The sequence below is a fragment of the Bacillus rossius genome, chromosome 2 (genome assembly GCF_032445375.1).
Source record: "Bacillus rossius redtenbacheri isolate Brsri chromosome 2, Brsri_v3, whole genome shotgun sequence".
Classification (NCBI taxonomy): domain Eukaryota; kingdom Metazoa; phylum Arthropoda; class Insecta; order Phasmatodea; family Bacillidae; genus Bacillus; species Bacillus rossius.
In genome coordinates this window covers 110,579,651-110,595,672 of record NC_086331.1, presented here as the reverse complement: position 1 = coordinate 110,595,672, position 16,022 = coordinate 110,579,651, and the positions used below count along the sequence as shown (strand labels likewise).

General features: G+C 32.7%; 1 protein-coding gene across 3 annotated transcripts in view; it reads left to right on the top strand.

Annotated features, from left to right (window-relative positions):
• The window catches only part of LOC134529609 (bromodomain-containing protein homolog), a 91,971-nt gene that overhangs the window by 39,821 nt on the left and 36,128 nt on the right, over positions 1-16,022 (top strand). For all 3 annotated transcript variants that reach the window (XM_063363890.1, XM_063363891.1, XM_063363889.1), the window contains exons 9-14: positions 1,243-1,552; positions 9,348-9,519; positions 11,376-11,494; positions 11,635-11,944; positions 14,561-14,791; positions 15,082-15,247. In XM_063363890.1, coding sequence (XP_063219960.1) covers positions 1,243-1,552; positions 9,348-9,519; positions 11,376-11,494; positions 11,635-11,944; positions 14,561-14,791; positions 15,082-15,247 — 1,308 coding nt within the window. The remainder of the gene's footprint in view (positions 1-1,242; positions 1,553-9,347; positions 9,520-11,375; positions 11,495-11,634; positions 11,945-14,560; positions 14,792-15,081; positions 15,248-16,022) is intronic.

Here is a 16,022-nt window from a genome sequence, read left to right as displayed (position 1 = left end):
AAATTTTGGGGTTTTGCATTTACCCCCCCCCCCCCTTTCCCCCCCCCCCCCCTCAAATTTGATGGGGAATTTGACTGGGTAATAGTTCCACCATGCCCCGGACACTTCAGTTCGTAATGACTTAATTTTAATACAATTTCCTCCAATTTATCGAAATATTGAGGCGTTCACTTTTGTGGAAGGGGGGATAGAGTGAAGTGACATCTTTAATAATGGTTTAGGAATTATGATTTTACTGAAATACTGTACTGTGTACATATGCTTCACAATAGTGAAGTGACATCTTTAATAATGGTTTAGGAATTATGATTTTACTGAAATACTGTACTATGTACATATGCTTCACAATAATTACTTCTTAAATTTCTTAAATCACATTTTTAGGTCAATCTGTGACATATATATATATATATATATATATATATAACATTATTTTTAACTAGAAGTGTAATTATTATAAAAATATTAATTTCATTTTCAGTGCCATTTTTAATACTCTGCATCAGAGTGTCATAAAGATCTTAGCAACAATATTGGTGCATACATATGTATGTGTGTGTGTTTGTATGTGGGTATGTGTGTATTTTTTTTATTATTTGTTCATGGCGAAAGCATATTCATCATTTTTATCGTGGCTGGACAAGTTGTTAGGTGCACGATGCTGGAAACCTATTAAGTGTGCATGTATTTTTCTATATATCCGGCTCTGTAATGGGTGCGTGAGTGTTTGTCTCATGACACTGTCAATTGTGTCCAATGTAAGGGTGTGAGAACTCTTGTTTGCCAAGTGGTACTTGTTTTAAACAGTGGGGTGATGATGTTAGTTTAATTAAGTTACAAGTGATGTTATAATACACTTGAAGTCATTTACTTGAATACTTTAGGTAAGCAATTTCCAAGCAAATTGAGAGTAAAAACCATAGCAACTTATTCATTTTTAGCCATTAAACAAATAGCTAAGTAACTTAAACAAATAAAAATGTAATTGAGGAATTTTGTGGGGTAACAGGAAGTATTAATATTAGATTTCCTAAATTAAATTTAAAAAAACTATATATAAAACTTTCCTTGCAAAATATGGATGGGCAGACTGACCTGATTCTCAAAGATAAGTGTGCATTAATGTTTTAATTTAAATTCACGTTATTTAAATGTGTTGGTTTGTGAAGAATATGCTGTAAGTGATTTTCGTTTTTTTCTTTCGTATCATGGCATAACGCAGTAGTTGAATTTTCTTTTTAGGTATCACGCTTGAGACCGGTCCAATACTAGTGCAGAAAACTGCATTTTGTGATGCACATACTCCGGCTGATGCAGAAACTCGTCCACGTCTGCCTTTGATGAGTAAGCAAAAAGACCATAACCATCAGCATCAAGCACAAGTGTTGAACCACCACCAGCAGCAGTCAGGCACATCCCGTACGGAAAGTAATTCAGGAAATGAAACACACAAGGATGACTCTCAAGAGAAGATGCATAATGCCCGTAAAATTCTTGCAAAAAAGCGTTCTGCTGTACCCATTATTTCAATTCCCACCATACCCCCTGACAGGTAACTGTTTTTTATACGTAGTAATGTTTTGCATTTATAAACTTATACTATTTTTGTTTAGCCAATCTCTCTGGTGTTTACTTCTTAGCAATTGACCTTCAGTTCTGGATGTCGAAAGTATACAAATTTGATAAGTTACGTCCTTAGTTTATTAGTAGGATGAGCGAAGCTTCCGAAAATGAAAGTCAAATCGAAGACAAATTTTCATAGACTTTGGGAAAACTCAAATACTTAGAAAACAGACAACTGTTCTTACAAATCATAGACATGGCTATTTTTTCCCTCCCTTTCTACAACCATATCTGAAGTGATGCTTACACAACCTTTTTTTAGACATATTACTTAGGTTTGTTAAAATTGCATGATATATGCACAGAATAATAAGATTCTACTAAGTACATGTGGATTGTTTAAAGTTTTTGGTTCATACACGCTGTAAAAGCGTAAATTGAGAGACAGCAAGATACTTAATACCAAATTTTAACACTGTTTATATTATGTGGTGGTGTATACTTGTATATTTAATGAAGAAAAGCAAAATTACTGACAGTGTGTTTTATAATTTGCACAGCAGTCTGTTTTTTAAGCTTTTTGAAAATACGTTTACTTAAAGGAAATTTTACTTTTGCATAAGTAATTGTTGCTTTGCAATTTTTGAATTTTTTATTTTTATTTGTAAGCAGAAGCAATTAACTTTCTAAATGAGCTGTGCAGTACATTATTTTTCTGTATCAGTTGTTAAGATTTTCGTATTTTTATGGCACATTTAAAATTTAAATTTTTTTTGAAAATTTATTTTATTTATTTGCTATTTTAAATCTAAATTTTAATATTTTTTCAAGTTCTTCATTTTAATTTTTTCAAGCCTTTCAGCCTGAAAAAGTAGTTCATTTTCATGTTTTGCCGGTGCTGTTCAGAGCACATCCGGTGTTCTTTTTATCTTCTCCGTGGCACCAAATTATCGCCACTTCAGCTCTGTCTTTTTGCCGTACTGGCCTTCCCCCCCCCCCCCCCCTCCCTTTTCCCCGAGACCAGCACTAAAATCTTTCTGCAACTTGGCATCACCTTTCTTGTTCACTTGGTGTACATACATGGTTTATTTCCTTAACTTTGGTTCTAAAGTCCCTTTTCTAGCCCTAAAACTACTGAAGTGAAACCATGCTCTGTTGCCACATATTCACATGCTCTCTCTGGTTTAATATTTGTTATCAAGATTTAAATACTATTCTTGAATGTGTGCTGCTGTGAAGCATACTGTTACCCTTTTATACTATCAGGGGTGTAGAGATACGTTTACAATCCTATTTGAAAATCTCTCAGGTTCTTCCTGAATCTATCCGTGGATCTGGTTGTTCAATATTAAGCAGGTTTTTTAAATAAATAACAAGAAAATTTTTATACTACCATTTTTACTGATCATAACATCATAAAATGTGAAATAGCATACAGTAAAACCTCGTTTATCCGTTTCTCGATCCAGATCTCGGATAATCACAATCAGATTTATAGACATTTTATTTAATGTTGACATAAAAAATTTTAACATTAGCAAGAACGTAACTGTAAATACCTGAAATATTCACATTTTAGTTTGATTAAATGCACAGTTCCTGGATAGATAGTAGAATTTTGATAATAAAAGGTTTTTTGTTGAATTTAAGAAAGCACACCAGCTGACAAACATTATGGTGTACTTGGAGTGTCAGCCTGACACCACTCCAGCTGAACTATTAATGATAAAGCGTTTGCATCACCATGCTTCATTCCAATGCCATACATGTTTGAAACAGAAGAAAGTGAACAAATTATTTGTTAAGAAATTATGTGAAATTTTATTTTATATTTTTTTAATGTCTTGTAAATAATATAGTGCATGTATAACTAGGTATTTTTGTTACAAAACTTTGTTTTTTTATTACAATAAACAGTAAGTCTGCTATTTAAGGATTTTGTTTTGCTTACTGCCCGTATTACCCTGATTATCCTGATTTTCAATTGTCTGGATTGCCTTTGGTCCCAGTTAGTCCAGATGGATGAGGTTTTAACTGTATTTAGAAATTCTTTATAAATGCTGCAGAACAAGATAAAATAAAAAAGGAAGTAACTTTGTAAATGAGGTTTTTAAATTGATATTTTAAGTTATATTTTTATATTATTTATTCATTCAATAGAGTCTGTGTTCTGGTCAATTTTAATTTCAGTGGTTCTAACGTAGACCTAAATAAAAATTTATTTTATTACCTGCAAATGAGAAATCATATGATGTGAAACATGGTGTAGAAGACCTGGCAGTGTGTCATCATGGCCCATTTTAAGTTAGATGATTGAGAACCATCCAAGGGGTATGATAGCATCCACAGTCATGTGGGTTGATCAGATATTGTCATGACATAACGATGGCGAGCAGGAAGAATTACGAAGTCCACTTTTTCCCATGATGCACAAATGCAATCCAGGTGTATAAATTAGGATTAAGATCTCTTATCACTACATAATGTAAGATGAGAAGGGTTTCTAGGGAAACTATTCCTGACTTACACAACTACATCCCACAACACAACTTTGCCTATGAACGACACATGGACGACAAAGAATGTTCCGAACAATGGTTAATGATGCATAATGGTTAATGGCAGCCCAGCGAAATTTCGTGAGCTGGTGGCATGGTGAAAGGATGCACAACCAGAGTTAGCAAAGTCACTGCTAGATTGCACCCACAGTTTTTTTACTTGGCAGTTTAAGGGCTAGAAGGAGAAAGATAGAGTCAAAGTTAAGTAAATAAACATTGTATAAAATCAAAGTGAACAAGCAAGATGCTGCCAAGTTGCAAGAAGATCACGCATGGGACTCAGGGGGGATAGGGCTGAAGTGAAGATCCTTTTGCAGGAAAGCAGAGGTGATAAGAACACCGGATGTGCTCTGAACAGCACTAGCAAAACGTAATTATGAGCTGCTGACAGCTAGAAAAGGGAAGGTGGCAGCTGACAGAAAAACTGTCTAAACTTTTCAGGCCAAAAGGCTTTAAATAATGGAATCGCCACTCGCAAAAAAAAAAAATTAACATTTAAAATTATAAATAAAATTAAACTCAATGAAAAATTAAAGTGTGTTATAAAATTCCCTAAAAGTGGCACACTAAAAAGCTATGAAAAAAACCTGATATACACAGTATCAGTTATTTGCAGTATCTAATGTAATGAATGTAAATATATACAAATTTGAATGTTTGAAGGGACTTCTTTGCGTTATTATTGAGCATTAAAATTTTTTTTTTAATGTATCTTGTGTATTGCCTATAAAGCAAACGTGAATCAAGCTTGCATTTTTACATGGTGGGATTTATAACCTTGAAGTTTGATCAAAGTAAAAATTAGGTGAAGCAAGAGGGTTCTAGACCATTTTAGATTCAACACAAAAATGATCCAGTCGGGCCGTGCACCTCCTCCGCCCTTCTCCCTCTCGTAACACCTCCGAGTCCTTATAATGTCTGTACAGAATGTCCTTCCACACACAAAGAGGATTCATTTAGGCCATACATTCCTCCTCACTCTAGTGGAATTTATTCATTCTGTTTAAAAATGCAATTGCGGAGGGTTGGGAATGAACAGAGGGACACTGAGATGTTGTAGTTAAAAGGCAGAGATCTTGGCCACCGGGCTGAATAATCAGTAAGGAAATAATGAAATAAATGAGTAATATATGCTTTCAAATTCAAATGTATGATAGGCCCCTGGGTATCTATGGAACTTGTGATGTCTGCAGGAGCACGCTAGCGTGGTCTGCAATAGTTGCTGGTAGACAGCGCCAACTTCAACTCCAGCTGTTGCTGAACACCACATCCAAATTTCAAAAAAGTATCTGTTTTAGAGTGTCACTGTCGTCTGCTAGAGTGTGCTAGTGTTGCTCCACCCCACCTGCCATATCGGATTCAGAAAGAAAAGGTTACCATCTGTGATTCAGATGTGTAGGCATGATGGGCCTAAGGAATCTTTCTATCATAAGCATAATGTGCAAAAAGGAATCTGTCATGTTGGATCCAATAATTACCATCTTGGATTCAAAGGTGTAGGCATCGTGTGCATAAGGTGTCATTCCATTATAAGCTTTAGATGCACGCATAGTGTACATAAGAAATCTGCTGTATTGGATTCTGTAACAGCCATCTTAGATTCAAATATGTAGGCACATAAGCAACATGCACACAGAAGATGCATAAGAGACTATATATGTTCGTGTTGAATTATGAGGATAATAATAAAAACTATAAAGATTTTATAGGGAGTATATAGGATTTCTTATTAGGATAGTGCTAGCTCTCTCTCTCTCCTTCTACAATACTCATAATTATTACTTCTGTTCATTATACCATGTAGTAATAATTTTATTCTTATTATGTTAGCTGTAGTGTTCGTTAATAAAAGTTATAGGGCTATATATTCATGTGGAGATTTTAAATAAGAGCTCTCCTGTAATAGTCATACTTTTTTGTTAAATAATAAAAGCTATTAATTGTAAATAATTTAAACATATCTATTTATGCTCATAAGATAGAATTGTTAGTTATAACTTTTATAAAAAAATTAAAATATAAGGTTATATTAAATAAAAAATATTATAGTAATAAATATTTATTGAGTGATATTTTAAATAAGTAAATTCTATTGTGCTAACTTTTTGGTTATAGTCATAATTTTTTTGTTAAGTAATGAAAAGTTTTATATGTATTACTATAAGGAGAGAGATTTTAAGAATAATATACCAATGTATTTACTTCACCTCGAAAAGCATAGTTATTTATTTTATGACTCATTTATTTATAGTGTTAGGTTAATATTGAAAATATTTTATAGTGTTGTGAAGACTATTTCCCTTCTTGTTCTCTCAAAGTGGTGGAAGACAACTTGAAGAAAGTGTTATATTTTCCCAAGTTTATGCTGACCTGTAGTAGTGCATGCCTTGGGCACATGGCAATCCTTTCTGATTAATGGTGTGGTCCACACACTCAAACTAGAGTAAGCACAGACCACCATCATAGCTGTGTAATGTACAAGCCAGCAATTTCCAAGCTTAATAAAACATATTATATATATGTGTGTGTGTGTACCTGACAAGTTTTTACAAAGCAGGTAAATACTATTTAACACCTATGTATTAAACTGTTAGCAATAATCACACGTGCGTACATACATATTTTCTCAAACTGGAAATTGAGCAGAATGATATTCTTACAGCAATGTCTTATTGTTATAGGATTTTAAGAATAAGATAAAATTGTTATATGCATACCACTCAGGATGATTATCCCCTAGCCTAACTGAACCCAATATTCAAATGCTAACCTATGTCAAAGTTCCCCCACCCCAGTCTGGACATCTTTGAACCCTAATATATAAAATTTACAGTTATTTACAAAAAACTTACACTTCTTTCTTGCTATCCCCTAACCCTCTATCTACTTCCATCTCCCTCTTCTTCTACCACACCTTCATCATCCACTTCTTTACCTTCCTCATCTCCTTTGATGATGGCCCTTGCAGCCCCAACACAGGCCAAGCTTGTGTTATGTATATAATATATATCAAATTGGCCTGCTCTAGATGTTCATTTATGCTGACTGCGGAGACTGCGAGATGTTGTCAAACCTCTTCAATCTCCATGCCATTGTAATGGAGCACTATCTCCACTATAAAATCGATGACCCAGTATTGGAAACATCAATCCTGTTGGGAACTGCTATGATGACACTGTCATTGTCAGAAGCGAAATGATTTAGTAAGTCTTCGCTCGTCAGCACGCCAACAGTGACCCTAAACTTTGCTAGGTCAAAAATATACCACAATACATTTCAAAGCATCAACGACAGAGCAGGGGAACATTTTTAATAACAGTTTTAATAACAGTTTCCATTAGCCCCCAGTAACATTGGCATGAAAAAGCAGATGCTAATAGCGTATCCGCCTCGGCAAGACGTGACCCTATCACTTTGGAGCACAGAATAAGAAGCTGACAGAAAAAAAAAATATTTTTATTTAAAAAATAGTCACACATCTTGCTTGAGAAAACTTAATCTTTCATATATTTTCTTGTTACCCAAGTTGTAATCGTTCCAGAGACCTCTTCCAAGAGACCAGGAAATGTCTTCCACGTGCATCACGCCTACACATTTGAATCCAAAATTGCTGTTACTGAATCCAATACGGCAGATTTCTTTGTGTACACGATGCGTGAATGTATCTAAAATGTATAATGAAATAACTTCTTATACAAACTATTCCTACACCTTTGAATCCAAAATGGCGGTTACTGAATCTAATATGGCAGATTTCTTTGTGCACACTATGCGCACATCTGAAAGCTTATAATGGAACAATTCCTTGAGCGCTTCATGTCTACACATTTGAATCACACATGGCATCTTTTCTTCTGAATCCAATATGGTGAGTGGGATAGAGTGACACTAGCACTCTGTAGCAGATGACTCTTGCATTTAATATGGCCAACTATGGGGTGCTCTAAAAAATACTCATACAAAGTAACATAGGCCTTCGATAAAATATTTGACGAAAAGCAAATTGAAATTTAATACATTATAAAAAACTGTTGTCCTACCGTGACCAAAAATTTTATGATTTTGTAAGTTAGAGCATGTGTATTAAACCAACGGTTTTGCTAAGCCCTTAATGCAATTCGTCTATAATAAGTTTAAAGCCTGATATTCCAATTTTTAATATTTTTGCTTATCTAATATTGAATATTAAAAGTTTCAACTATGTCTCACTTTATTGTTGCATGACCCTGTAGTGAATCATTGTGTTTTCTAGATGTGCTCCTGTTTTGTATTCTCTCACTACTCCAGCTCACCATTTCACCCATCTGTCTCTTTTGACGAATCGTTCATTTATTTGTCACTTGTCACTTTTCAAACAATGCAAAAACCAATGAATGTATTATAATCTCTAATGGATATTTAATTATAATATATAAATAGCAGTACAAAACAAACAATGTGGAAAGTACCTAATGTTCTTAAGCCAGAAAACTAGAACTAAGTTATTAGGTTTTTTACTGTGATATGTTTCTTACTTAGCTTATTAGTCTACATTATATTTTCGTAATGTATATTTATTTCAGAAATAATTTTGAAAGAATACCGGAGTGAAAGTGATCACAAAAATGATGCCACTATGGACACCTCACAAGGTGCAAATCTAGTCCATTTTGATTTCCTTTCTAAAGGGTTTTCTGAAATCAATCCAGGCAAATGTTGATATGATGCTTTACTTTATGGGCCATGACTGATTTATTCCCCAATTTCTTGAATTGCATGATTTATGTCTGTCTATAATTACATCAGCTAAAGTTAAAACAAAAAATAAATAAAATATATTAAGTTATTAAATCTGTAACTTTTACTTGGTTTGCCTTTAAATGAGCACTTTAGAAGTCATGTTAAGTGTTTTTCTTTTTAAAGGATAAATACATGAATAGATATAATGTGTGGTCATCTAGCACAGTTATATACCTTGTCATATCCAAATAAAATTGTTTTCACTATCAGCAAGCAATGTTTTTCAGAAGTTGATTTCAGGTTTCAGATATACCTGAATAGACTCTTTAGTTACATTAGTAAGCTAACTTTCAAGTTACTGGCTAAAGCGTAATCTGAAGTTTCAAGATTATATTGTTTGGCTAAACAAGAATTAATAAATTCATAAACTACTTCAGGTAAAAATAGATCTTATTTATTTGTTTATTTATTTATTTAGTTATTTATTTATGTATTTATTATTTTCAGGATACAGGATATAGCATCACGTGTAAATTTAGTAAAGAAAAATCAGTTCATACAGCGTCTGATTGCATATTGGACCCTGAAGCGACAAATGCGCAATGGAGTTCCTTTGCTTCGACGCTTACAAAGTTCACATTTATCTCGGAGAGGTGATTTCCACCCACAACAGGAAGTGGTGAGTAATGTTACAAAGTACTAAAATCTTTCATCTTCCTTCATTACATTATTGTACTTTTACAATTTACAGTTCTGTATTTAATTTTTTTTTAAATTTAATAAAGTTAATTTTAAATTTAATGTATATAAATGCCTTGTGATTCTATAGGTTGTAAGTACAGGTATGCAAGGGTTTTTTTTTGTACATTACATAACAATTTTTACTGATATTTGGCGAACAATTTTTAAAACAATTAAAACCCTTAAAATGTGAAAATTTCATTGAGTGTTATTTAACCTACTAGGTTATGTAGCTTTCAAGCTAGTCAAATATACAGAAAAACTGTGAAGTGACTGTTTTACATAACCTGATCAGACCATTTTTTTTATTTTTTACAGTAAAATTAGAATTTTTAAAAAGTGAAACAGTGGTATTTTAACAGTTAAGTTTAAAGTTATAGTATCTCAGTATTGCAATTTAAGTAAAGACTAATTGCTAATGTAAAAATAAACAAAAATATGATAACAGTTTGATAAAATAACATGCAGTGCTTGACAAAAAAAAAAGCAATTTTGAGTAGAAAATGTGACATTTGATAATGAAATAGTTATATCAGGCAAGCATGTCTGGCTAAAATAACATATTTAAATATCAAAATGGATCCACTTTGAACCTTGGCATCATGCCTGGATACTGCATACATAATTTTATTATGTATATATATTTTAATATATATATTTTATTGTGTACTAGAAAAAAAACAATGTTTTTGATAGTATAATTGCAATATTTGAACACACTGATGTTCCTGTCAGAATAATATCCTATGATTGCAGATATAATAAATTAGTAAATTACGTACATAAAAATTAGTTAACACATCATTTCTGACCAATGTAACAAACTGCACTTCATAAGAGAGTGTTTTACTGTTTGCAAGAAACTTAAACAATTTTTAGCCAACATATATAATATTTTAAGAGCACTGTATGTTTATTTTAAAAAAATTTTAAGGAATAAATTATATGATGTGCGATATTTCCCATGTTACTATGCTTTAAAATAATACTCCATGAGTACATATATGCTCATTGACAATGTATCACACAGTAGTTACAGTATGTGCAGCTATCTGGCCAAGAATTCACATTTGTATCTGTATAACTGTAAATAATTCATGTAACCGCACTTTTTTGTAAGTTGCATTTTATGTTACGCAGAGGGCTTATTTAGTTGCACTCACATCTTTTAAAAAAAAACTTTTTTATAATTTTACATGCATCACAAATGCAAAGCAGTATTTGAACATGTTACATTGTTTGTCTTGGAAGTTATTATCCAAATGTTTATAACCGATATGCACAACCTTGGGGACTGATCAAACAGGATACATGCCTTTGCTCTGTATTGTGTTAAGTTAGCCAATAAGGTCCTTTCTTACAGCTAAATTATGTTACGCAACCAGGAACTTATTCCTTTTTTTTTTGTATGTTCTTAGTGATTCTAGGTGTTTTAGGTGAAAGTTAATGTTTAGAATAAACAAAACATGAAATTTTGTTTCAGTTTTATAGCTTACTCTGTCTTTATATAAGGTGTTTATGCTGTAGACTACTCATACAAACTTCCCTAAATCTATGTCTTACCTAGGACTTGAACCTAGAACCTTTTGCAACTAAGTTGGCTTGTGTTCCAAGTGTTAGCGAAAGATGGTGTTTGCCATAGAGCACTTACATTGAAAATGTTTTAAAACTAGAAAAAGCGTTTTGTGTGGTTTGTACATTCAACAATAAGTGGCTACATTTTTTTGAACATAAAAATTATGATAGTGATACAGTAGTAGTATATTAAACATAACTTTTTTTCTTATTATTTAGGGAGAGTTGTATCGCCAGCTGAAATATTGGCAATGCTTACGACAAGACCTGGAGAGAGCTCGTCTACTGTGTGAACTTGTTCGGAAGCGAGAGAAGCTAAAAAATGAACTCTGCAAAGTGTAAGACCAGTCATTCTGTTATACAACATTTATATTAGTAAATATTATTGAGGATTTAAAAATTGTTTTTGTTCTATAAAAAATATGTATTTTTATCATTGAGTTGGGTGTTTATTTATTTATTTATTTATTTTTTTCAGAAAGGAAAAGTCCCTTGAACTTGAACTTCAGCCTTGTGTGTGTTTCTTGCGGCAGCTATGGGAGATTGTTCAAGCAAAGGATACTGGTGATATTTTTCGAGAGCCAGTCGATCAGACGGAAGTGCTAGATTACGCAGATGTGGTGAAGCAACCCATGGACCTGTCAACTATGAAAACGAAGCTTGAGTCACACCAGTATCCAGATTTGTGGTCATTCGAAGCAGATTTCAAACTAATGATTCAAAACTGTATGGCATATAACTCTCGTGACACTATTTTTTACAAAGCTGCAGTGAAACTGAGAGATCAGGTACAAAGTCATTGTTTTATCGTGAACTTAATGGTAAAATATTGCCAAGCCCTTTGACCATTCCTTCTATACAGGGTCTTTGGTTCACTGTGTTAGCTATTTCTATCAGTTCAGTAATTTGAATTTGCTGTATAAATTCTTAGTTGTTTCAATTTAAATTCTGACCAGGTTTTAGATTTTTAATTACATTTCCATGTTTAAAGTTTGAACAGAGTCTAAGCAATAGTCTGAAGTGAAACAGTGCAGGTTTTTATTGGCTTTTTTTTTTTTTTTTTTGTTACATTCATTGTGTTGTAGAAGTATTGTGTCATATCCTGTTGATGATAGCTGAAGCGCGCGCCTGTATCGGGTCAGCGTTCACTGTGTCTTATCCACCAGAAAAATGTCGTAGGTTGTTAGACTGTAGGGTTTTTTGCTGTGGGTATGCGACTAGATTTTTTCCACCAAGATCTATACAAGTTTTTTCTCAGTCTGTTTTTTTGCCGCCCCATTCCGAACTAAACAAATCACAGAGCTGGCATGCCGTGTTTCTACCCTCTGACCCCGTGCTTTTTTCTTAATGCAAATCCACATATCACTTTTTGCTAGAGAGTGTGTGCAAAGCACATGCGGAATGAAATAGTTTATTGCTAGTTCTCATTGGTGTGCAGTGATTGAAGTATATTTTTACTGAATTCTGCAAGTTTTTTCTACAAAAATTTAAGTTTATTGACTTCATGTAACATAGTGGTAGTAAAAATTTTAAAATTAAATTTTCCATTTTGGGGTGTTGAATACCGCCTCTGTACGATCACAGGGGGCAAAAATAACAACTTATATAAGTTGACATTTATTTTCCTTTTCATATTTTCAATTATAGTACTTTATATGAACTGCACCTACTATATCACATTTGAAGCCAAACTAGATCTTAATATTCTTGATTTGATAAATGAATTTCAATTTTTTGGGAAATTTTTTATAACTTGAACTTAAAAAACACTACAATCTTCTAACTTCCATGTAACTTTTGTGACATATACTATTATTCATGACTTTTTGAGGTTTGCACTTATTTGAAATCCTTTATTACTAAGTATTTGTTTTTATAAGGCTATCATATGTAAATAAAATTCTACAAATTTTTCTCCTTGCGGAGTACTACTAAAGAAAAAAATTCAATGCAGTGAAGTCTAGAGGAATATAGTGTAAACGGATTGAAGAAAGCAAACAAATCACACCCTTAATTTTTTCATGTGATATTTTACTGTAATGTTAATATTGGTTGGTTCTCATTATACATTTGTACCATATTAAAAATAAATGAGATTTATTTGTTTGAGACTGCAGACTAGCTAAATATAAATAAATCACCAAACTAGATCAAAAATATTTTGATTGCACCTACCTGCAAATCCAGATTTATATCACTATATGAGAACCTTACATAAAATATAATGATAATTTCAGTAAATGTATACCATATTTTTATTGGTTATAAAGCAACTGCTTACTAAGTTAAAAAAAAATGTGTGTATGGAGTCAATGTGCGACAGAAGTGAAACTTCTTACTTATTAAATTATTAGGTATAGGAAACATTTTAGCTGAGGTCGCATATCAAAAAAAATATTTATATGCAGTATGCTAGTGCTAAATTATGTTGTTGCACAAGTATGCGAGTGTGCAAACATGCAAGTGTGCAGGTATGCAAGTGTGCAGGATGAAGTATGCAGTTATGCAAGTGTGCAGGATGAAGTATGCAGTTATGCAAGTGTGCAGGATGAAGTATGCAGTTATGCAAGTGTGCAGGATGAAGTATTCAGTTATGCAAGTGTGCAGGATTAAGTATGCACTTATACAAGTGTGCAGGTATGAAAGTATGCAGGTATATAAATGTGCAAGTATAGAAGTTTGCAGATATCCAAGTCTGCAAGTATGCAAGTGTGTAAGTGTGCAAGTGTGCAGGTATATAAGTGTGCACGTATGCAAGTGTGCAAGTGTGTTGCACCTTTCTACCTCTCCCGGTTTCCTCACCATGTACCTAACTATTCTCCTCATGCGATTGGAATTGTCGTAACACTCAAAAATTGTAGCCCCCTCAGCAAAGGAGTTTCACTTCAAAATTTGGTCTGTTGAGACAACAAACCATCTTTTACTTTATTTGTACAATAAAGCAATGAAACAATGGTAAATTGAATACTTTTTTCGAGGCCTCTAAATCCATTCATTAAATTTGATATTTTGTTAAGTTCTATATAATGTTGGGATCTTTTTTGCCTCAAATATGATACGTGCATATTTTTTCTTGATCACAAGAAGTTAGTTTGTCATAGAGCAAAGTAATTTTTTTTAAAATTATTTGTGTTTGATATGTAGCGCAGTGGGATATAAAATAATTTTTTTTTTAATTTTGGTAGGTCTTAATTGCAGTAAATTTCTAGCAGGCTTATGAAAGAAAGCCACAGCTGTAATAACTGAACTGAGCAGCAGTTAGGGCATGAGACTGGGAGTGCTACTGTGCCCAGTTGCCTGCCAGGAAGCTGTGTGTGTCTTTATGAGCCATCACCGTTGCTTGCATTATGTTTGCCTGTTGACTGGAAGCTTGTGTATTTCTAATTTATGTGTGACGTTTCTAGTGTGCTCCGCTGTTCCGCATGGCTGAGCGTGACTTTGTCACTGGCAGCTTTGATTTGGCCAATGACGTGCTGCAAAGTGTTGGGGAAGATGCAAAAAATAAATCATCAAATGATATTTCCACTACAAATACAAAGTCTGACAGTCAGAATAAGCAGCCAGATTCAGCTGATGTGTGTCAACCACATGTTTCCAATGAAACGTTGGCGGTCACGAAAAATGACAGGAATCAGGTAAGTTGGCTACCAGTAATACTTTTTCAACATCCATTGAAGATAGATTGTATTTGAGAGAATTTTTTTTAAAAATCAGAATATAATGATAACTCAACATTTGTTTTGAGAAAAACTGAAAAAATAACTTATAAAAATAGTGTATTGGTGATCATAAATAATTAATTTTTTAGTTTATGTGGTACATATTTATATCTTTATATCAAAGGTATGTTAGGCATTTTGTATAATAAATAATATTACTGTTTTTCTGTGTTCTTATTTTAATTAGTGTTGTGTCTTTGTTGCAGCCTCGCACTGAGCATGTGAACTGTGTTGAAGGTCTAACAAATGTCCAGAACACATCAGTTGACTCACCTCGAGTCAAACACACGCGAGGCTTTAAAGTTGAATTTGGAAAAAATCAATCCAAAAATAGTTCGAGTGCTGCAACTAAAGGTGGAGACTCATCATCAGGTAAAAAAAAAAAAAAAAAAAAAAAAACACTATTACAAACAAAAATTAAAACAAATTACAGAAAATAATAATACATGATATAGTACCTACATTTTTTTTAATCAATTACATATTAATATGCTTTTATGATTTTGTTGCATAAAAACACTCTATTAATTTTACCAGTTTTCTTATTAATGAGGCCAGATATCAGTGTTTTCCAAAATGATTGGAATTTATTTTTTTGTTTTATTTTGTATTTTATCATTTTGACATGAGTTGCTTATTAATTACCATACATAAAATTAAATTAAGTTACTGCCCGTGAACAGTGTATTTTTATAATAATAAATTTATGAATGTTAAAGAGATTACAATTTTTTGTTTTCATTTAGCTAATGCCGCTTTGTGTATTTACCTTTGTTTCAACATCATATTTTAACATTGGTTAGTTTCCTTGTGAGACAGATGGAATCTTCACCATGCTGATGTAGGTTTTGATACGTCATTTAAAATAAAAAAAAATGCTTTTTTTAATTCATAGTAAAATTTATTCAAAAGGTTATTTCACATAACAGTCAGTTCTGTGAAAGTAATTTGCTATGACCAGTTACACAATTTGAGTTCCAATCACCAATCCAAAATTATATTCTGTTATGAGCTCGGTTTGACAGACAGAAATGTTGCACTATTGGAGATCAAAATTTGTCATGAAATTGACTTGAGTTTTAATGGGAACCACCAATTTTGGTGTTTTCTTCTAGAAATAAATATAGCTATTGTTAATAATTTGAGT